The sequence below is a fragment of the Leuciscus leuciscus genome (genome assembly GCF_965113295.1).
Source record: "Leuciscus leuciscus genome assembly, chromosome: 13".
Classification (NCBI taxonomy): domain Eukaryota; kingdom Metazoa; phylum Chordata; class Actinopteri; order Cypriniformes; family Leuciscidae; genus Leuciscus; species Leuciscus leuciscus.
Window position 1 is genome coordinate 14,021,059 of NC_138737.1, and position 25,236 is coordinate 14,046,294.

A 25,236-nucleotide genomic window follows, 5' to 3' on the forward strand; every position below is an offset into this window, starting at 1 on the left:
CTGATAAATGCAGGTTACGGCAGATGGTCAGGCTTTCTTTCCTCGAGCCTCTCAGTGAATTTAAAGATCAGCTAATTAAACGGGGACATTTCCATTTGAAAGGAAGAGTCCGTGGAGATTTCTCTCCCGGCTGGCAATGTAGTGCTACCTGTAAATGCAAAGGCAGTAAGACACAAAATCGATTTGGGAATTCTAGGGGAAACAAAAAATAAGTTTAGTCAATAGGCTAATTATAATATGGTTGGAGATGTTAGAATGTAACTGTTCCCTTTTCAATATTAAAGTTTTTTTTTTTTGTTTTTTTTTTTTTGTCAGTGTTACTTTTTTCCAGTTTGGTCACTTGTCAAACCTTGTATGCCCAATATGATATTAAAGTCCTAGTGTTATAACTCACAAGTAGGCCTATTCAGATATACGCTCTTTTAAAAAAAAAAAGAAAAAAAAATGGGAGGGGTGGGGGGAGGACACCAGGTTATATTCTACAAGACATCAATAGCTTTAATTCAACTCAAATTTACAGTAAATTGAACTAAACTCTTAAATACAGTGCTTCATTACATTATAGCTGTACACAATTTAATTTCATAACATCAAAATCTCTTATATGAAAACATTAGTAAAAATTACATAGCGCATTTTCTCCACATATCCTTCAGTTTTGTTCAGTCAACTGTATGTGGCGCAGATTCCCCTTCACTCGTACAAATTCTGGAACATTTTTCTCATCCTCTATGCGTCTTTGTTCCTCCATTTCATACTGTAGAGACATTTAAAAAAAGCAGTGAACTTTACAAAATGCTCAAATATTATATGAAACTTTTGTAATGGGGTAAAACAGTCTATTCAAAACACATTGCCACATAATTCAGTTCATCAAAGACAATCAAATAATGTCATGCATCTGGCAAAACTATTGACCTCCATTCCAGTGATGAAAAAAATGGTCAGTACCTCCTGCAGTTTCTGCTGTCTCTTACGGAGCTCCTGTTCCAGGTCAGAAGGGCGTCGGAGGGCAAGTTCCTCCTCTCTGTGCAGGTCAAGTCTCCTCTGCTGTAACACACGCTGCAATTCTGGTTTCTCCTCCAACAACAGCCCTCTGAGAACCAAAAAAAGTTCAAAAGCCTTTAGGTCACTTTAGTTTAGCAAACCTTGTTCAGAGGAGTATATTTGAGGAAAAACACAGTTTACTGTAAGCTTAATGGGATTTAGATCTTGATTATATCTTTCAACTTTGTTTACTGTTCTTGGCAAATAAAGTACTCCAACCTAATCAAATACTTTACAAAGTAAACCTCATGTTGACGTTTCTCTTCTTCACCTCTTATGGCCGAGCAGAAGCTCTTTATGGAGATTCTGGCGACTGGGACACTCGCCGGGTGAGCCATTCAGTTTCCTGAGGTGAATGAACTCATCTCCGCTGTCTGTGCTCTGCTGGGACACAGGAGGATGACATGCATAGATCTCTAAAAGACAGAGAGGGGAAACATTCAGACTCGCCTAAATGAAAGTTAAAAATTATGTAATACTTTAGTTTATATGAGAAGCAAACTGTAAGATGTATTAACCTATGCCTACACGTTTGACACTGTTTATATGATGCAATGTAAATTCGAATCACGGCATAGTCAGTGCCTGTACCTTTTTTGTGATGTCTGAATCCTGACCGCTGGAGAGAAAAAATTAAAAATGTGAATGCACTAATAAATAGTACACATGCAAAAAATACAGCCAAATGAATGGGTCGTTTCCTAATGCATTTAGAATGCAATTTAAAATGGAGAAACTGAATGCCATGTCCATCCATCCACCTGCTGAGGAAAGCACAGAATCAAATCCACTCAATGGACTGAGATGACACATGCTCTGCCTCCTAATGTGCGTTGGCTTGATTTACGAACACAGAATAATGAAGCAAAGGACTCAACACTGAAGTGTCCTCAAGTTATTTTTGATCTTATTACTTCTGAAACACAGGCTGAAATTATACGACTAAGCCAATAGGATCGAGAAAACATGTTCAACCTGGGTTTCCTTAGCATTTAAAGGTAACATACAAACCTATATTATATTATATTATATTATATTATATTATATTATATATATCCAGGTTTCTAAGTTACCCAGGTTGAACATCTTTTCTCGAATATGAATATATACACATATATGAAAACCTACAGATGGAAGTGTTATCGGTCATTGTTTAAATCAATAATATATTTAGAAAACGAATGATGAATTTTCAAGTTACGGTATATACTGTACTAAACTACAGGAACATTTTAGGAACAAACCTATGAACTCCACCACTGAATGAGACATTAAGCTGGGCATCCAATTTATTGGCATCAGCCCACAGCAGGGTGTTTAGAATAAATAACCAGGATAAACCAGCTTACTCTGGTCCTACAGTGCCACACTCAGTGGCCATCTGTGTGTGTCAGCCACACACAAACACACCCATGTCCCACCTCTACACTCCCGAACCAACATGAAAGACTACTGTCTGAAATACACAACTCATGCAAATCATGATCACCATATTATGTAATATTTTGTGATAGGCTCTTATAAAAACTAATTTACTGGGATTAAATGCCATTAAATTGGAGAAAGATTTAATTTTCATGTGAAAACTAACTGCATTACGAATACAGCACACTTATCTTCAGAAACTTTTTGACTCATGATTGGTACAACAGGCAGAAAGCAAAGTCAAAGCGACTTAATAAAACTGCTGAAACCAAAAGTGTATATCAGTTCCCCTTTAAGATTCCCATTGATTCATGGAACAAGTACCTGAATTAAAAAGTACTTAAAGGGTTGTTCCACTTGAAATGAACTATGGAAAAGTAACTGGACACCAAATACATTTAATTCCCACTCCTGCAACATATACAGATGCAAAAATACAGATACACTACTATCTTTGAAGGAAAGACTGAGGGTTCACCAACTAAACTTAAATTATGTTACTACATTTCTAGGTAACGCTCACCTCAACACACACAGCTGATTGTTTTTTGGTTGTGTTCAAGAAGTCCAGCATTGTGCGGCTGGTGTCGAGACTGTGGCTTTCGCTCACTGTGTTGCTCTGTTTATGTTCAGTGATGCTTGTTGCAGACATTGCGTTCAAGCTCATTACGCCATTCCAGATTAACCTTTACCTAGGCCTATACGAGGCACGCAGGATGCCAGATTAACTAATTACCGTAGACAGACATCAATGCTGTTTTTAACTCTCTTCGTTCCTTGGAAACATCGACTCTTGATCTCTTTATTTCTTCATTAAGACTAAATGAAATTAACAGGTGTTTGTTTTTAAACCAACAGGTTAATCTCGTCTAAATTGTGTAGTTTTAGTCTCAGTTTATTCCTGCACGTTTAATTTACAAAATACACTTAATTAATAATAATAAAAAATAAATAAAAAAACAAATATATATATATATATATATATATATATACTGTATATTATATAACGCTGGAGGCTCCTCATATTTATAAAACGTTACCGACCACAAGAGGGCACTGTGAGTTTAGGTGTTGTTGAAAAATTTCCCATGATTCCAAAGTGCTACTTATATTGACGTCAACCAGGATGTGAGGTCATTGAGTGAATGTGTTCGCATGTGTGTGGAGTGAGCGTGAGAGTGGTTGTTTGTGTGCATGAATGTTTGTGTTTTGTGAGAGTGTGTGAGAATGAGACCTTTTTTTTTTTTACAAAAAAAATCTACACCATGATCTTATTTGATCTTATCCGAGTTGCCCTACTCGGATACAGAGATGATAGTAACCGACTCGGGAGCTTCTGTAGCGATGATCGTGAGGCTTTTCACTGAGGGCATCCACAGTTGAAACTGTGGTAAGAAATGATGATTCGATCAGATATACTAGAGCAAGCAGGGTGCTGGATTTGGTTCCAAAACGCCCTGTTTGTTCACTGAGTATAATGGCGATTCTGATCTCACAGTTACAGTCAGTGAGCCTCACGGAGCTGCACGCCAAACATATTGTATCCATTTGAAGAAGAGACCACACCAGCATGTCTTCGTTTCTTTTATTTTTTCGAGCCTTGGTACATGTATGTGGCGGTTAATTACTTAACCAACTGGAAATACAGGTGGTCAACTTTACTTGTTTAGGTTGCGCTACGTAGAATAAAAGCCGCCATCATGCTTCCGTGAGTAACCTCGGTTTGTAGAAGCGGTGTGATGAGACTCTAGAGAAAAAAAAAAGAAAAAAAAAACTGAATAAATGATGTTTTTTTACACATAATCAATTTCTTATGGGTTCAATATTAATTCTCACCTATGGACCCTTTAATACTGTATATAGAAGCCTTCTGGATGTTGACCCACACTTTTATTCCTTTGTTGCCGGTCTCACAAACGGAGTCTTCTGATTCTCTGTTTTTCTGTGTCCTGTGTAAGAAGAGCATTACAATGGCTCAGACTTGCTAAGCCTTCAAATGAAATAAATTATTACATTTGTTTTGTTTTAAAGTGGCAATAAAACATTTCTTTGTAAAAGAAAAAAAGTGTACATAAAGGAAACACGTGTATATGTATAGGCTAGTAAACATTTGAAGTGGATAAAAAGAGTTGTCCTGCTACGACCAGAACGGGTATTGTTCAAAATTCATGTATAACTTCGATTAAAGGTTTTGATCCACTTAAAATGTTGACTACTGTATGTATGTGCGTGTATGTGTGTATATATATGTGTATATACATGTATATGTATGTATGTGTGTATATCATATATATATCGGTATATGTTTATACGTGTATGTATATATGTGTGTGTGTATATATATATAGAGAGAGAAGACTTACGCATTATCCAATGCAAGAGTTTCCTTCTGCGTCACTGTTTGACTTTTGTTTTGAAATAATCCTAGATGATGGTCGTAGGACGATTTTAGATGAATGTCCAGACTGTCGTTTGGTGCCTTGTAACAAAAGTTTTTGCATTTCAAAAACAGTTGCTTTGAACCAGAACATTTGCGCTCATTTACTAAAGTTACAGTACGTTAATTTAAGTAAAAACTCGTCAATTCAAATCCCCCCTCGAGGTTAAATAAACTTACTGTAGCATCATAATGAAAGACATTTCGATGAGAACTGGCCTGTGTTGTCGTGTTGTGGAGTCTCATCCAGGGTTCATCATTTTGTGCAAGATGGGTTGGCTTGTCATATGGCAATTTCTAATTAACGAGATAATAAGTGAGAAGTTGAGAAATGTAAATAAAAGTGTTACTGTTATAAGTTAAGCCTAACTTTTCAAACGCAGGTAAGTTAACGTTAACCGAACTAACGTTAACTTATCTTTAACGTTAAACTGATAGCAGCTACGGGGCCAGTTTTAAAGTTTGAAGTTAATATTTGTAATTACCTGAATTGCCTTATTCCCTGTGCATGTATAGTCGTTTTCATATCGCGGGAATGGAAACGGATCTCGTTCTTGTGGCATATTCCCACAGTATCCAGATGAGTTTTATGGAATGTAAGTTAACAGCTCGATGGGTTTTTGGAATTTTTTTTTTTTGGAATTTTTTTTTGCACTAGCAACTTTGTTGTCCCTCCCACCGTTGCCTAGAAACCAACTGAGCTTTGTTTCTGTTGCGCCACCACACGCAGCGCGAGGCGTAAATAAATCATATGCTTACATTACAGACAAGCACATTTGGGTGTAAAGTTTTATATTAACAGTTGATGAACTGATTATTGACCCCATTGTTGTTGTTTTTTTACAACAGCAAAAAAAAAAAAAATGCTGTTCAGTTTCCCCAAAATGTTCTACTACGTAGGGTGAAATCAGGTTGATTGGGACACTTTTCCAAGTCACCTCAATGGCAAAAAGTGTCCCGATGTGTTTCCCAATTGAATATCAAAAGAGTCATCTTATTACTTATGCCACTGACTCTTTATAAACACAGGGACTAATACGATTGTGTTATTTTGTCGTTGTTGTTGAGTCTTAACGAATATTCATCTATTTAGATAGCCTACGGACACGTTTGCAGTTGGGACTCCATCCCAGAGAGACTGACCAATAGGAGAGCTGAGCGCGTTACACGCTTAGTATGTGCAAACAGTGTGGGGATAAAAGCGCAGCAATATTAACATCACGTCTGTTTTGTCAAACTCACACGCCTTGCCTGAAGGGAACATATCTTTTGGAAACAGCTATGTTTTTAAGACACGTGCTTTTCACTGCTGGAACGCAAAGCGTTTCTGTCATATTTTTGCTCCCCTTACTACTTTTAACGGTGGCAGCGGAATTACCCAGCTGCAAAGAGGTAAGATACTACTTATTGTGCATTAACAGATTGTCTTGCAACGTATCAATAGTCTTTTTAAAAATAACGCAAAATTATGTGTTTTTTTCCCTATATATTTATTATTAATTTGCTGTTTATTTCTGACAGCTGCTAGAACTACATCTACATCATTACTTATTGACTGGCAGACTGTTCTGGCTGAACTCACATTGACAGAATAACACATTTGTGAGCTAATGCTGTTGCTGATGGAATATTGATCATTATAAACACCAAACATTATCATACAGGACTGGAGGACTAGGCCAGTACTTTCTATATAAATAAACTGTTAGGTCCATAAATAGAAATACACTCAACATAGTTTCTTCACAGATCAGAAATTGAAAGGCACCTGTTTTGCTCACGTGCCAAGAATCATCTTGTGCACACATCATCACGCAGTGAAGCTGGTGTTTCACATTATGTCACTTTACAAATAAGAAACATTCAGGAACAAAAGGGAAAAAACTGACATAGCATTTATCAGTTAAAAAAGCAAATAAGGGACATGAGCTGTATGTTTTCTTAGTTAATAAAAAACCTCACATGCATCCATATCAACTTTCAGGATGCTTGTTTCCTTTCTGATCAGCATAATGTTGAATTAAACATTTTTTTGTTGTTGTTGTTGCAGTCCACCTTTATGTTTCCGCTCTCTGTCCTCGGTTTTCTCGGTTATTCTCAATCATGTTTGAATAAGAGTGAGCATATGGAAATGGGTCGTGTCACACATTTACCTTATCATGTCCAGATAAGCTTGCCCGTTGCCTTAGAGAGCTGTGTGAAAAGGACATCTGCTGTTAGGGTCAGTTGACAAATGGCAGTATTGCTGTTGGTATACAGTACCTGCATTGATATACCTGTCTTTTTCTTTTTGTATTGGCAGTGAAACAAAAGTGTTTGCTATGGACACACTGATAAATAAATAAACAATTAAACTGACTTGCTCAGAACATGGCCAGATGCAGATTTAACTACAACATGACAGAAATCAGGACTTTCAATCTCTTAATTATTTTGTTAATTATATATATATATATATGCACAATAATATAATATAATATAATATAATATAATATAATATATATTAGTATATATATATATAGGCCTATAGTCAGTCATCCGAGCAACTGATTGGTTAACTTAAAGCCAATCATTTTGGTCAATCACTCTGTTTACCTAACTTATTTATTTCAGTCCCAAACTTGATCAACTCATTGCAGCACACTAAGGGATTTTTCTTAGCCCTCCACCTTCCCCAGCACCACCTGCCTAGATCTGCTAGGTGGTTTTCCTCACAGCAGCTTGGTTCTATTCACTGTATTCATGTGCATTTTTCATGTGTACCTCCCTCACTCATGCAGCAGAAGCAAGCGTAGCAGATCTAGTCCGCCAAGCCTAAAGCCGGGGACACACTTAACGACTGTGAGGGCGATTATGAATTTAATTTGGTACTTACGACTGATCATGACCAAACACGCAGTGTCGCGTTCAGTCAGTGTTCACAGTCTGCGTTTAAAATTTGCTCCAGTCATTGGAAACAGTCTGTAAGTGTGTTCAGTTCAGTCTTAGAATGTTTCAGCTAGTGGTTAAGTGTGTCCTCGTTTCAGCTAGTCGTTAAGTGTGTCCCCGGCATAAGCCTATGTAAATTCCATGCTTATCAATAAATGCTGTTTATATATATATATATATATATATATATATATATATATATATATACACACAGAAATAACATTATTGTCTAATAACATTATTGTCTAATTTTATTATTATGATTGCAAATATAATTGAAAATAGACCTTGCCAATGACCTTGTGAAGAAAAAAAACACAGACAGCAAATGTTTTATGTGGGAGTAAGAGATTAATCAGGTAATCTGACTCCTACAAGACACCATAGAAACAAATGTCACTCCGTTCTGTTGCCTTGGTTTTTTGGTTTCATCATTTATATGGATGTGGAGATTATGATGTGGACTGCTTGTTCAGAACAACTTTTCTTTCTTTCTTTCTCTTCACTAAACATAACGTAGCTGAACTAACACAAAGCACATAGGAACCGCTACCACTTGTCATGTTAAGGTTTTGTTAACAATTAATCTTGTTTCATTCCACATGAGTTATTCTGATTTGCTCTGTGAAGTGTCTGTTACCTCAACCTCAGGTGCCATTTAGTCAGGTTCATTTAGGTTCATGATTCTTTCCAGCTGCCTATTCTTTGGGGGAGTTAGCTGTCAACATGTACAAACCAGTTGTTTCATTTAAACCGCACCTTTAAGCATTTAAGTATATCTTAGTAGATTATTATGTTAAGTAAAATTAGAATAAATATAAACAAAATGTTTAGAGGTGTTAAAGGTTTATTTACTCAAGATTTTATTCCATCTGCTTCTCCCTCTTCGCACAATGGTGAGTAAATAATAGGCAACCTGTTAAAGACTGTTTGTTTAGACAAGGATACGAAGACATCCTTGAAGCTGATCACGGGTGGATCCGCCTACAGTGCAAATATTGATCCGACACAGTATTTTAAAAGGAGATAATCCAGAGGCATATTAATCGCAAGATGTTAGTAACTACAACATCAGAGGGTTTGTTTCCACAGTGACAACAAATTTGTATTATGTCTGTGAAGCAAAAAGTAAAAAGTTTAGCATCTCAGCTAATAATTGTACTGAAAATGACCTAAAAGTACTAGAGACAGACTTCGGAGAATGCTATAATACTGTAATAATGTTGAAGCATTTGTCTTGTGGCTGGGTTGATTGTTTTGCACATTGTTATGGATTAAAGGTAAAGGTACATTTTTTAATAATTCGAACTGAAATCAACATTTCATGTCCACATTTTATTTAAATATTTGTAGAGTAACAGCTTTCTAAAACACTCTGCTTCGGCCTCTTTATCGTTTTATTAGTTAATTTTTCCTGATAGTAACTGGATAACTGCACAATATAATTTTCTTACATAAATACTTCAGTCATTACTGACTAAGGTTGATGTGACTGACATCTCTAAAGTTGTCCAAGTGTGCCAACAAATGTATTAACCTTGCAAAATATTGTGGCACTTTTTTCCATGGTCCTATTTTCAAAACTGAATGACACAGAAAGCCATTTTAATTCAGTTGTTATTGTATGTTTCATTATTTTGCAGTCTGATTACCATTTTGAGTACACAGACTGTGACGTTTTGGGCTCTCGATGGAGAGTGGCGATACCCAACAAGCCAGAGACATGCACTGGCCTACCTGATCCAGTCAAAGGCACCCAATGCAGTGAGTCCCTACAATACACGCGTTTTGTTTTCATGTTTTACCGGGACTTTCCATAGAAATGATTTTTATACTGTACAAACTGTATATTCTATCCCCTTACACTAACCCATACCCCTAAACCTACCCATCACAGAAAACTTTCTGCATTTTTACATTTTCAAAAAAAAATCACATAGTATGATTTATAAACTGTTTTCCTCATGGGGACCAAAAATGTCCATAAAAGGACAAGGATTTCTGATATTGCATCTTTGTGGGGATGTTTTGTCCCCATAATGTAGGGTTCATCAGGCTACACACACAGACACTAACTACTAGATACAAATTATTAATGATACTGTCTATAACATGCTATGTTACAAGTTGTAAAGTTTTCGAATCTAGAAAGCCATTAAGATACTTTAATTGTGTTGTGTTTTTTTCTATGTTGTCAGCGTTCACCTGTAATGAAGGCGAATTTCTGGACATGAGGACTCAAGAGTGTCAGAAATGCGTCGCAGGGACCTATTCTCTTGGGACGGGTGTTGCCTTCGATGAGTGGGACAGTTTTCCCACTGGCTTTATCAGCCATGGCATCAATGTTAACTTTGGAGACACTTACACAAATTGCTCCAAGTGAGTGACTCATATGTATGTAAAATGAGAACTACTGCATTCATAAAATGCAAAAGGCTTCTAGTGCTCAAAATTCAAGATCAAGGATGATTGAACCATTCAACATTCACTTAACTGTAATTGCATGCACATAATGTTTAATAGTAAATGTAAAAGTGCTTGACGAGTCAGGACCTTGAGTTATTTGAATTTAAATTAAATTGAAGAACAGACATTTGTGGAAATTTGCTTTTATGGGAACCCATTGCATGTGTCTCTTGCATTTGTATAGCTCAACATGGATCCCGAAAGGTGACTATGTTGCCTCTAACACAGATGAATGCACTTCAACTCTTTCCTATGCTGTGAGTTTGAAGAAGCCTGGATCTGTGTCCTTCCAGTACTTCTATCCAGACAGCAACATATTTTTTGAGTTTTATGTAAGTAAACAAAGAATAAACAGCTTTAAAGACATTATGGTCAGTTAAACGTGCATATTTATATGTAATATTTAAATAACATAGAGGGTAATAAACTGAGTTTTATAATAACCAAATGTGTTTCTGGTGGTATATACCCTGATAATGTTGTTATGCATTATATGGGATATGACAACATTAGTGTGTTAACAGGTTCAGAATGACCAGTGTCAGTCTACAGACTCTCAACGTCGCTGGATGAAGATATCCGAAAGTGATTGGGATACTCATTATGTAAGCATGTGTGAATCTTTTGAGAGAATATGTGGAAGTCCAAGGCCTCATAACCTTTTCCTTTTGCTGTCTATCCAGGTAGAGCTGAGTAGTGGTAACAATGTCTTGTACTGGAGAACAACGGGTTTCACTTTGGCTGCCAACACTGCAAAACCGGTTCTGCTGAAGAACATTAGCATCTTAGGTATTTATCCATCACAATTATTTGTGTACTACTTCAAATAAAGATGGAATGTTGGGAATACTTTTTAAATGCATGAAAAAAAACAATTATAAAATAACAATTGACCTTTTTTCTTCTCAGGGGTCTCGTATACATCGGAGTGTTTTCACTGTAAGCCTGGTACCTATAGTGATAAACCAGGGGCTGCCCGCTGCATCCCATGCGCTGCTAATTCATACTCTAATAAGGGAGCCACTGCGTGTCAACCCTGTGAGGCAGACAAATATTCAGGTGCGTCTCAGCATTTTTAAAGCAGAATGACCATGAATGTTAATTCAGGTCGGCCATCAGGGTCAGCAGCTGCTGTTGTTTGTGCTCCATGTCATTCCATCTTCGTCTCTGCTCATGGTTTTGTTTTCCATTTGTACTTAGATGTGTATGTGAGAATGTTTTGTGCTAGTGGAATATTTACAGTATTATTTGTAATGATCCTGAGGCTTGTCAGCCTGGATTTGATCATTTATAAAATGTTAGCTATTAAAAAGGCTTAATTGTTCAATATTTTGTTGTTAAATGGGCTATACGTAATCATTTTAATGGATTAATGGATTTTTGTATTGCAAATGTGTGAACAGCTTGTAACAAAACTGAAAAGAAGGAAAAAACACGACATTCCCACATTTCCTGACTGGCTAGTCTGTAGACTGGTTTCACAGGAAAAATCCAAAGGATGTCAAGGTTACGCGTGCTCCCGCTACTCTCTTCCATTCTCAACTATTATAAAAGTGTTATTTTAATTACCTCATCTGTCGACATGATGCCGGTGAATTGCAGAATGACCAGATGCTTTCTAAACTGCCGCTTTCTCACCCCTTCATTTTTTTGAGGGGTTATTTTGTTATTGAGAGGAAAACGCGCAGCACAGATTTGCATATTCATCTAAACGTCGCTCTCAGCAGCGTGGATGGCGTCTGGATGTTCGCTGTAACGGTACTTCCAACATTTTACTTCTAAGCAAAGAACGAAAAAGAATTTCGCAGTCAGTCTCTTCTCTTGTAGGCCTACGTAATGTTTGCACGAGTGCGAGGCTGTGTTTGAGCACGAGCTCCTGCCTGCAGTTCACAAACGGCCACCAATGTCGCTAACAAGGGTTTCTAAATTCTAAATATAGCCTCCTTAAACCCATGCTTTAAAGTTTAAACTATCAAATAGCCTTCTGTATATCTTTCATATCATTTTTATGTAATTTTTTTATTTTTTACAAAGCATTTAATCAAATGTTTTTTTAATGCCTGGTGTGGTGGTCACCCAAAAAATGCATTGTGAAGAGTTTTGACCGTTACATCTGCATAGATGTGATGAAGCATTTAAATGTAACCACATGCAAGTAAATGTTAAGTAAATGAAGCAAATGGATTTGCCTACTGTGTTTTATCACTTTATCTAAACGAGTGTGTGTGCGTGTGTTTTTCCTAATGCCACTGGCGTTTTCCTCTCCTGTGTGTGTGTAACTCTAGGGATTGGTTCTGGAACCTGTCTGCAGCGACCGCCCTGCAAAGCGACTGATTACTTCTATACTCACACACCATGTGACTCCAGTGGTCAGGTACCATGCTTTTTTTATTTTAAGGTTGTGTTCACTCTTGTAGTTCAGGTCTCTTGTTTTTTTTTTTTGGTCCAGACCAGAAAATGATACTTTTAACAGAACCTAAAGATACAAAAAAAAAACTACTTTTATGGTGTATATACCTAACATCCAAAAAAAATGCTGTGTGCTAGGCTAAATGTGCTTGTTGTATGTGTGTACATGGTATTTTTCCCAGCTGAGAACTCATAAAAAGCTTATGAAATGTGTAAAAGAGTCAAAACAACGCCAGGAATTCGAAGATCTGCTGCAAGGAGACGGCAGTCCGACATCTGTACTGAAATGTAATGGGCAACATAGCTATGATGAGAAAAAACAGATAAGCTTTTGCATTCTGTCTTTTTATGGTCGCATCTTGTGAAATCATGTCCTGTTTTTGATTTGTTTAGATGTATTTGGTCTGTGTTGCGTTCACATTTCATTCAGACCGCACCAGAGTACCCTTGCGCTGCAGGGTTCAGATGGCAGTGTTCACACTAACAGAACAATCACACAATTTTAATCTAATCAAAACTAGCAAGCGTGAACACACCCTAAATGTCCATTTATACATTAAATCATCTCCCTCTGACAACTGACTGTTTTTGTTTGTGTGTGTATTTAGACGCAGCTGATGTATAAGTGGATTGAGCCCAAGATCTGCAGTGAGAGTGTGGAGGAGGCAGTGCAGCTCCCGGCCTCAGGGGAGATGGTGGCCTGTACTCCATGCAATCCAGGATTCTTCTCCAGCAACACCTCCACTTGTGAACCCTGCCCACATGGCTTCTATTCAAATGGGACAGGTAGAGAGACACAGCCAACAGGACAGAGAAAAACAAGCATTAAACTAACCTGTGACAGCATATGCATCAGTGTTATATCTCTAGATGACAACACTACATTTGTATGCTTATGTGTATTATTTTAGTGCAACAATAACAGAATTCAGTATTAGAAATCACCAACTGTGTTACATGTGTTCAGAATGTTCTGAGTGTCCCGCTGGAACGGAACCAGTCGTGGGTTTTGAGTATAAATGGTGGAACAAGATGCCCAGCAACATGAGGAGTTCAGTCTTCAGCTCAGAATACAGCAGCACTGAGAGGAGCACAGGTACATTTTGAGTGAGCCACTGACTGGGGGATATAGGGTTTTTTTTGTTGCCATAGTTGTTGATGTAAAGGGGTTTGTTGTATCAGGCTGGGAGGTTGCCGGTGAATACATCTACACCACACCAAGCGATCAGGACTCTGATTACATGCTGCTGACGCTCACAGTTCCTGGATACAGGTGAGCACACACTGCTCTCATATGTTAACAAACAGCAACTGCATCTTATTAATGATCTCAATATGTTAAATGAAGCATCAGCATTACTAATACCAGAGACATAAAACCTGGGTTAATAATTTACTCTATATATGTCATTTTGGTCTTTCCTTTTTTCAGCCAGCCTCATTCCCTGACTGAAGACAAAGAGAGAGTCGCGCTTTCCAGAATTGCATTTGTGTTTGAAACGAAGTGTACAGCTGATTGTAAACTGTATTTCATGGCAGTGAGTTTGACCATGTTTTATATTCTAATATATGTGAAATTTACAATTAGAGCTTGAACAACCTTTTATTTTTGTTTTTAACTTTTATATCTAAAATCTGTTTGCTTACTTTTCCAGTATACAGATGAGTTTTGTCTTTTATTGTTTAAAATAAAAAATTATATAGATAAGTTAGGGGTCAGTAGGATTTAAAAAAATTTTTTTGAAAGAAGTCTCTTATGAAAAACAAACAAACAGTAAAAACAGTAATATTGTGAAATACTAGGCTACTACAATGTAAAAACCTTTTTATTTTAAAATGTCATTTGTTCCTGTAATGAATTTTCAGCAGAAACAACATGCTAATTTGGTACTTAAGAATTTAAAAACAATTATTATCAATAAAAATGCTTAATATTTTTGTGGAAACTGAATAGAAGTTCAAAGAACAGCATTTCTTTGAAACAGAAATCTTTTCTAACATTATAAATGTCTTTACTTTCCATTTTGATCAGTTTAATGCATCCTTTCCTTTGCTGAATAAAACTATTCATTTATTTAAAAATAAACGTATAATATAATCATTATGATATTTTTGCCTTATCTTTCAGAGTTTTAATGTCTAAAATTTGTCTACATCTCTCCTCAGGGACAGAATGAATGGAATAATGTGAATGTGGAGAGTTGGTCAGGCACTACAGGAAAGCAGTCCTACTCTTATCTTATTAAAAGCAACAACACTGTTAGCTTCACCTGGGGTTTTCAGCGCACTGCGGCCTTCAACATGGTGAGATTAAACCGGAATCTTTCACTTTCTGTTTTGTTTTTACTTTTTTATACCGTTAAGTAACAGAATTTTTAGACTCTAAAAAGCCTTTGATAATCTATGACTTTGTGTCTGTGTTACAGAAAAATGAATACAGCTCTGACCTGGCTAAGATCTACTCAGTTCACCTCACTAACGTGATTGGGGGTGTGGCTTCAGAATGTCGACAGTGTGCTCTGGCTGACTCTGCCTCTGCCTGCGTTCCCTGCCCTTCAGGACACTACATGCTGAACGGCACTGGAGTGTGTATAAGCTGTCCCTCAAATACCATCATCAGGCCCGAGCAGCCAGTCGGAAAGGAAGCCTGCATACCTTGTGGACCCAATACCTACAGTAATGAAGTAAGCACTCCAAATGATTATATATATACACACCCACCCACATATGTATGTAGGCCTACAACAGTTCTTTCTGGTTCTCGAATCTGATTGGCTGAAAGCCTTTTCCAGCCGTGCGATATTCCCCCAGTATCGACACAATAACCGTTTCACCGTTTGTATCTTGGTTTACGGCGGCTGTCATGGCGGTCAAGCAAATCCACCATATTTTTTACAAATACTACTGTTGTTGTATCACAGAATGTAGTTTTAGAGTTTTTTAGGTGAGAATGTAGTTATTTAGACCTCAAATATGTGACTCATATATAAACATAATGCCTGTTTTACAATTTGTAACCACTATCCAAAAGGACAAAAAAAAAGTTGCATAAAGTTATCAAATAATTGAGTATAATAGCCTACAGTGCATCAAAGTGGATTAATATTTTGATAAGTAATTTGTCCATTATTGTATTGTGGATACTGGGAATATAGCCTATGTTTTCAACGCACCTTGACCTATAACAATCCGCTGTTGAAACTATTTTGTATAAAATTAATTTACTATGTATTTATTTGATTGAGTTTTATTTGACTGACCATTCATGGTAGCGCCACCTAAATAATAATTATTTATAACTATATGATATGAATGATTGCCTATAGTATTCTACATCATCAATGCCTTCAATACCAGCGCTATCTCACGACCAATTCGTACGAGTGAGTAAAATGTGACTGATTCGTATGAATTCGTACGATTTGTCTAAACCCCAGTGACGGTTAGGTTTAGGGGCGGGGCCAAGGGTAGGTCATTCATACAAATTGGGCAACTCGTCAAATATGTACGATTTAGCAAAAAATGGTACAAATTCATACGAGTGAAGTCGTATGAATTCTTACGATTTAGCCACCTCGTAAAATTCGTACGAATTGCCGTGAGATCGGGTTGTCAATACCCTTTATTTATTACAATATATGTATTCATTTCCCCCAAAATTGTATTTACACGGTTGCATTGTAAACTGTGCAGTATATTAACCACAGATCCTAGACTTAAGTTCTCAGTTTTTTTTTTTCGTTTTTTTTTCACAGTTTTTACTAACATTAGCTTTTTGAATCAATAATGGTTTACTGACGCCTGTTGACGCTGTTGACTGACAACAGTCCCGCCTACTGGCCGGAACAGGTACTGTTCATCATCTGGCTATATAAATGAATGCCTGATACATAAAATGAGAGGGCTTGCTGAAAGAACAGACACAGAATGGAAAATACCACATGGTCTTAAACGTTTTAAAAGGTGAACTACTTTTGTATAGATAAATAAATTGTTGTTACAAAATAGTTTTGTATAAATTAATTAAATATTTAGTAGGTAAACAGTTTAAAAAGAAGTTTAATACCTTAAAAAAATACCTTTTTTATATTTATTTTTGGTATTGAAATTGGTATCAAGAATTGTGCATTTCTATGTAGGGTTGCAGGCCTTGTATACTGTATATCCATTAATATATAATTTCTGATTTAGACACTGTAATATTTTGCTGCTTATATAAAAGTCCTAGTCATATTGAAGAATTTCTGTCATACAATGAAAATCTCTATCAGTCATGCATACTTACTAAAGTGAAATAATTAATACAAATTCTTCAAAATTATTATAAAAGTAATATATCATAATTAATTTCTTTTTAAAAATAATAATTCAATTTAATTATTATATTTTATGATTATATATGCATATTTTTATTAACTTTCCTTATGATGATATTTGCAATTTGTGCACTTTCCAAATATTTTATATATCCATCCAGTTCTTGTTACATACGTTTGTTTTCTTTGTCCACAGGGCCGTTCTGCGTGCATGAGTGACTGTACATTAGCACTGCATCTTAAAGGAGAGACCTTGCATTATGATTTCTCTCCGCTGGCAAACGCCACAGGCTTCCAGAGCAGCCCACGCTTCACCAGTAAAGGGCTGCAATATATCCACCATTTCAGTGTGGCACTGTGTGGAACAGAAGTAAGAGAATAAATTAGACCAGATGAAGTTTTAAACTGTGAAGTCTTGAGTAGTAAAAGCTCAGAATCACACAATAAAGTGTGTCTGTCTCTTATCTAGAACAGGGTTCTTGCATCCTGTGTGGATAATGTCACTGAAAGCAAGAGGGATGTAAAAGGCTACATCTGTCAGTCCACTGTAGTGCCTTCTGAGATCAGGGGTCAGAGCGTTGTGTCCTCTCAGCCCTTCAGTATTGGAGACACTTTAATTGGTGAGTGCTACCGCTGCTTTGAAATCGCTATCAAATAAACCCATCCCAGCTGGGCATAGGGATTCATCAGATGCTAAATGTTTTATACACAGGAGTGAGCACTGACCACAAATTTGATGACATCTCGTCATTGGACGGCGACTTTCCTGTTGAATCAGAGCTGCCGGATGTCATATTCTACTACAGGTGAGTACTTGCTTTTAGTGATATATTCTAAATGCTTTTATTGTGTTTACAAACTCTGAATCTCAGTGATTCTCTTCAGATTGACCTGTAATGTTATGTTCTTCTCATGAATGGTGTCAACAGATCTAGAGAAACTACGCAAGCGTGTAAAAATGGAAGATCAACCTCCATTAGGCTTCGATGTGATCCCACTGTAACACTGAAAGACCATGTTTCCCTACCAAGGTACAAAATCAAAATGTTTACTTTTGGGCAGGGCTGCACGTTTGATCAATATAAAACCGAAATCGTGATTATGGTTTAGTATGATTATCAAATCACAAAGGCTGCAATTTAATTATTACATATATATGCTGCGTGTTTCAGAGTGAAGTGTGCCACTGTGTTCTTGTACACATGAGCAGCTCATAATCCAGTGCTTTTAGTGTCTTTGAGCGACTTGGTTCGCAGTAAATGCTGCTCCACATGAACTCATCTCTGCATGTGTTCTGAGTTTGGCTCGCTTATTACGTACATTTGGGAATGCAATATGAGGCAATCATCTTCTAAAACTTGTAATGAGAAGAATTTTTTAAACCGGCTGCTGTCAACAAAAGAGAAGCTTTAAGCTCCCTGTGGTATTCTGCTCAAATAAAAGCTTAATGGTGTCACATCTAGTTAATTTTTGTTCAAGGGACTTTTATTTTGATTTTGATTTTACTCAATGGTTCCTGTGTTCTTAGTTTCTGTGTTTAGTACATGTTTTCTTGGTTGTCATTGTTTCTAATATGATTTTCATTTCTTCCTGTAGTTACCGATTATGTTCTAGTTTAGTTCTTCATTATCTTGTGTATAAATACTTTTACAAAGCTCTCACTTTTTAGTTTACATGGTGGACTATTCTTGTTCTCTTCATCGTCTTCTTGTTTGTTTAATTATAATAAAGATTGGTGCACATAGATCCTCACCTCTACTCTAAATATTACTGATGGTTAAAAGTTTGAAGATTTAGAAATTAAGACAGCCAAAAATATAAAAATATTGTATTTTTACAGTTGTACTGTAAATAAAAATAATTTATTATTTTATTTAAATTTTACTGGAAATATTCTATTAATATTTCTTTAATATAATAATATTTTTATTTAGTAATAATAATCATCATCATCTATAATGAAAACTTGGACTAAATTGTGCAGCCTTGCAAACAAGCATTGTTTGCAATTTTTTTTTAATTATAATTTTCCTGTATATTTGGGACTGTTCCAATGAAAAAATTAAGACCAATAAAGACATTGATTTGAAAGTGTGAATATTGTATGAGTTTGGACTGAACTTTAACAAGCTTTGTGTATGTAATCCAACTTGGAAACAACAGAGGATGGAGGAATATCACTCTTTATTGCTTGCTTTCTGTCTTTGGTGTAGTAAGTGCTCAGAGGGCACCTGTGACGGCTGCTCCTTCCATTTCCTGTGGCGTTCCCAGCATGCCTGTCCTCTCTGCTCTGAGAGAAACTATAAGGAGATCGTGAGTGCTTGTATCCAAGGAATTCAGGTACATGTCAACTTACATCATGATACAGTAACTGAATAAAAAAAAATTCCCCCACTCTGAAATGGACCATTTATTGTAGAACAGGGGTTCCCAATTCCAGTCATCACGCCTCCCTGTTCTTCACATTTTGTATGTCTCTCTTATCTGGCATGCTCAGTTGAGGGGTGGGTTCCATTCAACCGTAAGTGCGCTGCGAAGTGGACTTAAAAGGGTATTTCGCCATCTTAAGATCCTAATCCGAAGCAGGTGTCATGGGTGTAAATTGCGTGAGATGCGACAGTTACAAGTCAACTATCATGATGACAGGTTAAATAAGATAAAACGAAATATTTAAAGGGTTAGTTCACCCAAAAATGAAAATTCTGTCAGTAATTACTCACCATCAAGTCTTACTAGTGAACTAACCCTTTAATATAACCTTATTACATTAATTTCCTATTAAACATCGCAAAATACATTTATCCATCAGTTTTGGGCTCTGGACCTTAAAAGATTAGATTAAGTGAAATTTTTAATTAATGAATTATTATACACATGCATTTTCAATTAAAGTATGGTAATTTATATTAATTTAGAGGATCCTTAAGGTTTGATGCCACAATAAAAATAATATAATGTGCATGACCTAAGTTTCGTCTGTGTTTGATGACGTTGCAGGGTGTTCTGAATGAATGCATTTTGTCAAGTGAAGTGAACTTCAACAGATATCCCATGCTTAGGGAGTAGGGAGCAGTGAACACTGCGTAGGGTAAGTTGGCTTGCACGATTTATGTTTCTTTCTCCAGAACTTGCCGTAAGGGAACATAGTGAGCATTGATGCTCCCTGGTTCTCACAGTGCATTGTGGGATTTTTTAGGGAGCCAACTTTCAGGTTACTGGAAGGATTTTACGATTGAGACAGCTCTTAAAATGGCGACTGCCTTATCAGTGCCCTGACTACTGAACTAGGGAGCAGATTGAGATGCACACATACAAACTGTGCAGAGCGGAGAGGCACAGGGACTGGAATTGGGAACTTGTTGTAGAACAATCCTGTATATTTTGACTTAATGTTGCTAAAATGTGTTTGTGTTTCTCAGAGGACTACCTATGTGTGGCAGCAACCTCTGAGGTGCACAGGCGGGGTGTCGCTGCCGTCTCAGCAGATTAGTGCCTGTGTGACACTGGACTTCTGGCTGAAATTTGGCGTCTCCATTGGAACTGTGGCTGCCGTATTGCTCATTACACTTATCTGCTACTTCTGGAAAAGGACACGCAAGTGAGAGTCCATTACTTAACGTGATATGTAGTTTATTATCTTTCAGAAAACTGATGCATTTCATAAAGTCTTGCAGATATGCATATAAACATGGTGTGAAACACATCTATTTAGGGATGCACAGAAATCTTGCCTAAAAATTATAACAAAAACTGTTACTTTAGCATCCAATAACAGAAAGTGGAAAACTAAGCAGCGTACATGTGAAATTAAGTACGTTTAATTGAATCTAATGAAAATTTAAATGAAGATGGATGATGTATTGATGGAAAAGAGTCTACAAAGTATTGACTCTAAGTCACCATGAAATCAAAATTGACTTTATTTTTATGGAGTATCGCAGTATTTATTATAAAGGATTTATCTGTGCACAATGCACATCATTATTTTATTTTTTTAATTCATGTTCCCTCATAATCTTTAACCAAAATAACAAAATTCCCTTCCCTCTTGCAACATCATCTCTCGGTTTCACAGACAAAAATGCATGTTGAGCTGTTTTAACTGAAAGCAACTTGCACTGACATATCTTAAGATATGTCACTGCCATTGTTTTGTCTCAAGATGCACACCAGTAATGTTTTTTTCTAAGGCAAGTTTATAAAAGGCCAAATCCTGGCCTTTACTTACCACAATAATCTAACCATCCAATCAAGTCATGCCCTTAATTTTTTTCTTGTTTGAGATGCCATTTCACTTGCATATACAGTGGTAATCAAAATTATTCAACCCCCATTGCAGGTTTATTGGCAACATTTACAGACGTTCAGCTGTTTTCAATGAACAAATCAAGAAAAAGTAATTGAAATAGCTCAACACAACAAATGTTTCAAGTGGTTTCCACAGATCAACTGAAAATGCAACTTTTAATGACTTCTGCAGTCTCAAAATTATTCAACCCCCGAATAGAATCCCTCACAACAGCACACATCTGCAAAGCAAGTGATGTCTCAAGCACACCTGATGGAACTAATCAAGGGCTTCATTAGTTCACCAGGTGAGCTTGTTCTAGAACACATGAAATATCTGAACTGGCTAGGTTTGTTGAGTGTCACATTTGACTGCGTGTTAGAAATATGGCCAAGTCAAAAGAATGGTCAAAAAAGTTAAGAGAAGATATCATCTCCCTTCACAAACAAGGAACAGGATACAAAAAGTATTCCTAGAGACACCGCTGGAAGCATAGTTCGCAAGTTCAAAGTTAAAGAAACAGTGGTTACACTACCTGGACGGGGCAGAAAAAGGAAGCTATCAACGACTGCAACCAGATTTCTGTGAAGGCAGGTTCAGAAAAACCCTCGAGTGACTGCAAAAGACCTGCAGCAAGACTTGGTGGCAACAGGCACTGAGGTTTCAGCTTGCACAGTAAGGCACGTTCTAAACGCATGCGGTTTCCCTGCCATAACTCTAAGACATACAACAGTACTGACCCAAAAGCACAAGAAATGTCGGCTCCAATTTGCTCAAAATCATATAAATAAGCCACAGAAGTTTTGAGATTCCGTTCTTTGGAGCGACGTATCAAAACTGGAACTTTTTGGCCCTATGGATCAGCGGTGGCCATCACAGTCACCTGACTTGAACCCCATAGAAAATCTCCGGTGGGATTTAGAGATGGTTGCATCACGCAAACCCAAGAATATGACTGAACCGGAGGCCATTGCTCTTGAGGAATGGGCTAAGATTCCTCAGAAACGCTGCCAGAAGCTGGTATCTGGTTATACATCTCGTTTGCAGCCGGTCATAACAGCAAAAGGGTGTTCTACTAAGTACTAAAGATGCTTGCCATGAAGGGGTTGAATAATTTTGAAACTGAGGAAGTCATTAAAAGTTACATTTTCAGTTGAATTTGGGGACACCACTTGAAACTTTTGTTGTGTTGAGCTATTTCAATTTCTTTTGTTTGATTTGTTCATTGCAAACAGCTGAACGCCTGTAAATGTTGCCTATAAACCAGGGCCCGTATTCATAAAGATTCTAAGAATCCTCTCAGAAAACTCTTAATTTAGCTTAAAAACTTTTACGTAGGAGTCTTAGCTTAAGAGCAATTCGGGACCGATCTGAGAGCAACTCTGAGTAAGGAAAAGACAAAAACTTTCATCTTAGTGAGGAGGCGGGGTTGACCCCGTTGCTATGTATGACACAATCTTTTGAAGACTATGATTGGTTGGTTGTCCAAGAAGGGGAAAAAAAGTGATTTTAAGTATAGGGTCTATTCTAAGCCTTCACTTTGAAATTACATGCGTAATTTTTCCTGTTTGACCGTTCTCACACACACACACACACACACACACACACACACACACACACACACACACACACACACACACACACACACACACACACACACACACACACACACACACACACACACACACACACACACACACACACACACACACACACTCACACACACATTATATATGTGTATATAAATCCTTTTTATTTTTATTTACCATGGTATGGTAATAATGTATATCATGCATGCTGTTAATTTCCTATAAGGTATTTGCTTGGCTTAGAATGATAAAAATTGTTCCACTCTTTCCAATTATTTTCCACTGATTGCTGGCATGTCTATTTAAGTGGTGGTTTGAATGTTGGTTTTAATGTATCAAACATGGAATTTTCCCAGCTGCCAAATATCGTAATGTAGTGATTACTTTCATTTCTGGCGCTATGGCATTTCTGTGCTGTGTTGGAGATGTTAGCGTGTCTCTAATAAGATCTGTCACAAACATGATCCCTGTACGATCTAATCTATAGTGTCTTATTAACTCACTGTCATCCATTGTCTGCAACACATTTCTTCTCCCTCTTCTTTCTGCCATTTTCTCCTCTGCTAAAGAAACTCGTAAGCCTCTTAAAAGTCCTCGTCCGTGCTCCTAACAATTTTGACCTTAAGACCTCTTTTAAGGGTTAAGATGCTTTCTGAATTACTTTTTTCTTTACTAGGATTTTTCCTTTAATTTTAAGAGTAAATGCCCACATTTCTAAGAATTTTCTTAGAATTGTGTCACTAGGAGCTACTTTTTGCATTAAGATTCTTTATGAATACGGGCCCTGATTTACAGTGGGGGATGAATAATTTCTATTACAACTGTACATAATCAGAAAGAAAATTGCAACTTCCGTTTTATGTTGACTTTAAAATAAAATAAAGCCTAGCTTTTATTCTAGTAATGCCAACTTAAGGAAGATATATATTATAATATAATAACATTTGTGTAGTTATTACAAAAAAAAAAAAATATATATATATATATATATATACTGTATATATAATATATAATATTGAAACCCAGTGTTTTGATCAAGAATTCATGATCTATCCACATGAATAGATAAGCTGTATAAGAGTATTCATGCCCTCTCTTTAGGCTGCAGTATAAGTACTCTAAGCTAATGATGACTGCAGGAGATAAGGAGTGTGAACTCCCAGCTGCAGATAGCTGTGCCATCATGGAGGGAGAAGATGCAGAGGATGACCTCATCTATCTCTCAAAAAAATCTTTCTTCACCAAAATTAAGTCATATTCCAGAGAGGTGAGGAGGTCACAAGACAGACTTCATTTTTCTATGTACCACAAACTCTATAGATCTTCTTGATGACACTCAAGAATGTCATGTTCTAATGTTACAATAATATTTAATAGTGTTAACAGACAGATATAGACATTTTCTTAATAAAATGATGTTCTTTTACAGAGAACGTCAGATGGCTTTGATTCTGTTCCTCTTAAATCATCAGCTGCCCAGGAGATGGAGATGAACTAGAACTTCTCAGACGCAGGGAAAGCCAGCAGGAAATGTTTGGCCTGTCATGTGACATCCTTGACACTATAGTGGACATTATAACATCAATACTGCTATTCCTTCTAAGAGTCTGAGGGAAGCAAATGACTCAAAAACAAGTCTGCCTTATTCAAGAGCACCCTTATCAACCTGTTTGTTTCTCCTAGATTCAGCAAATCCAGTCTACATGCCGACTGAAGGCAAAACTGGCATGAGAAGGTTTTTTTTTTTTATGTGAGCTTTGTTGTTTTTGTTATTTGCCTATAGGCCTACACAGATTTTATACTAAACACAAATGTTTGTGAAAGATAATGGTGGAAAATCCACATTACATTTGTTACATGCCATTACATGTACGTGCCATTTTGGGTTACACTTTATTTTAAGTTATCCATGTTACAGTGTAATTATAGCCAACATTTAACTATGTTGCCTACTTACTATAGGGTTATGATTCTATGAATAGGGATTGGTTTAGGGTTAGTTGCATGTAATTATTACTATAGTAACTACATGTAACAAGGACACTGTAAAATAAAGTGTTACCTCATCCTATTATATATCAGATATGATCTTTTTCTTTTCTTTTAGGTCAGTGATATGTTGCAATTGAATTTGTGCTTGCAATTGAATTTTTCTATTTGTAAATCACTCGAATGTTTTGGCATAGGCTACTAGAATTTATGTTGTGTGGAGAAAAAAAAGTTCTTATTTTTAAAATCGTTATTTGTATTTTAGGAAATGTAATAAGTTAGTCTGTGATGTTTTTTTGTTTTTTTTTTATTAAAAAGAATAACCCACTTGATATTTAAAAG

The 25,236-nt window shown here is 36.6% G+C and overlaps 3 protein-coding genes across 3 annotated transcripts; 1 reads left to right on the plus strand and 2 right to left on the minus strand.

Moving 5' to 3' along the window:
- Positions 1–426: 426 nt before the first annotated feature.
- On the minus strand, positions 427–3,344 carry LOC309513410 (protein FAM107B). The gene is made up of 5 exons (XM_082189202.1): positions 2,996–3,344; positions 1,639–1,666; positions 1,319–1,463; positions 952–1,096; positions 427–757 (listed from the first exon to the last, which is right to left on the minus strand). Exons 1-5 carry the CDS (start codon positions 3,137–3,139, stop codon positions 653–655), a joined length of 567 nt encoding a protein of 188 aa, XP_082045328.1. The 5' UTR covers positions 3,140–3,344; the 3' UTR covers positions 427–652.
- Positions 3,345–3,644: 300 nt separating this feature from the next.
- Positions 3,645–5,610, minus strand: cfap276 (cilia and flagella associated protein 276). Its single transcript, XM_082189382.1, has 5 exons — positions 5,395–5,610; positions 5,090–5,206; positions 4,836–4,951; positions 4,309–4,421; positions 3,645–4,219 (listed from the first exon to the last, which is right to left on the minus strand). The coding sequence occupies exons 1-5, from the start codon at positions 5,470–5,472 to the stop codon at positions 4,149–4,151; spliced, it is 495 nt and encodes a 164-aa protein (XP_082045508.1). The 5' UTR covers positions 5,473–5,610; the 3' UTR covers positions 3,645–4,148.
- A 312-nt stretch (positions 5,611–5,922) lies between these two features.
- On the plus strand, positions 5,923–25,199 carry elapor1 (endosome-lysosome associated apoptosis and autophagy regulator 1). The gene is made up of 22 exons (XM_082189279.1): positions 5,923–6,301; positions 9,481–9,601; positions 10,036–10,216; positions 10,488–10,635; positions 10,828–10,908; positions 10,987–11,092; positions 11,213–11,362; positions 12,589–12,677; positions 13,321–13,498; positions 13,680–13,808; positions 13,895–13,985; positions 14,145–14,250; positions 14,879–15,016; positions 15,139–15,396; positions 17,225–17,398; positions 17,498–17,648; positions 17,741–17,834; positions 17,958–18,059; positions 19,242–19,368; positions 20,448–20,626; positions 24,007–24,172; positions 24,335–25,199. Exons 1-22 carry the CDS (start codon positions 6,086–6,088, stop codon positions 24,401–24,403), a joined length of 3,054 nt encoding a protein of 1,017 aa, XP_082045405.1. The 5' UTR covers positions 5,923–6,085; the 3' UTR covers positions 24,404–25,199.
- Positions 25,200–25,236: the final 37 nt, after the last annotated feature.

Excerpts from the sequence above, each read along its gene's own strand:
- LOC309513410 (XM_082189202.1), bottom strand. The coding sequence starts at position 3,139 with ATGAGCTTGAACGCAATGTCTGCAACAAGCATCACTGAACATAAACAG. Across the intron at positions 1,667-2,995 it reads AATCAGCTGTGTGTGTTGAG|CGGTCAGGATTCAGACATCA; the intron begins GTGAGCGTTACC and ends TTTTCTCTCCAG. Across the intron at positions 1,097-1,318 it reads CTTCTGCTCGGCCATAAGAG|AGGGCTGTTGTTGGAGGAGA; the intron begins GTGAAGAAGAGA and ends TTTGGTTCTCAG.
- cfap276 (XM_082189382.1), bottom strand. The coding sequence starts at position 5,472 with ATGCCACAAGAACGAGATCCGTTTCCATTCCCGCGATATGAAAACGAC. Across the intron at positions 4,952-5,089 it reads TCTTTCATTATGATGCTACA|GCACCAAACGACAGTCTGGA; the intron begins GTAAGTTTATTT and ends TTTTGTTACAAG. Across the intron at positions 4,220-4,308 it reads CAGTATTAAAGGGTCCATAG|AGTCTCATCACACCGCTTCT; the intron begins GTGAGAATTAAT and ends TTTTTTCTCTAG.
- elapor1 (XM_082189279.1), top strand. The coding sequence starts at position 6,086 with ATGTGCAAACAGTGTGGGGATAAAAGCGCAGCAATATTAACATCACGT. Across the intron at positions 11,363-12,588 it reads TGAGGCAGACAAATATTCAG|GGATTGGTTCTGGAACCTGT; the intron begins GTGCGTCTCAGC and ends GTGTAACTCTAG. Across the intron at positions 14,251-14,878 it reads GTAAACTGTATTTCATGGCA|GGACAGAATGAATGGAATAA; the intron begins GTGAGTTTGACC and ends ATCTCTCCTCAG.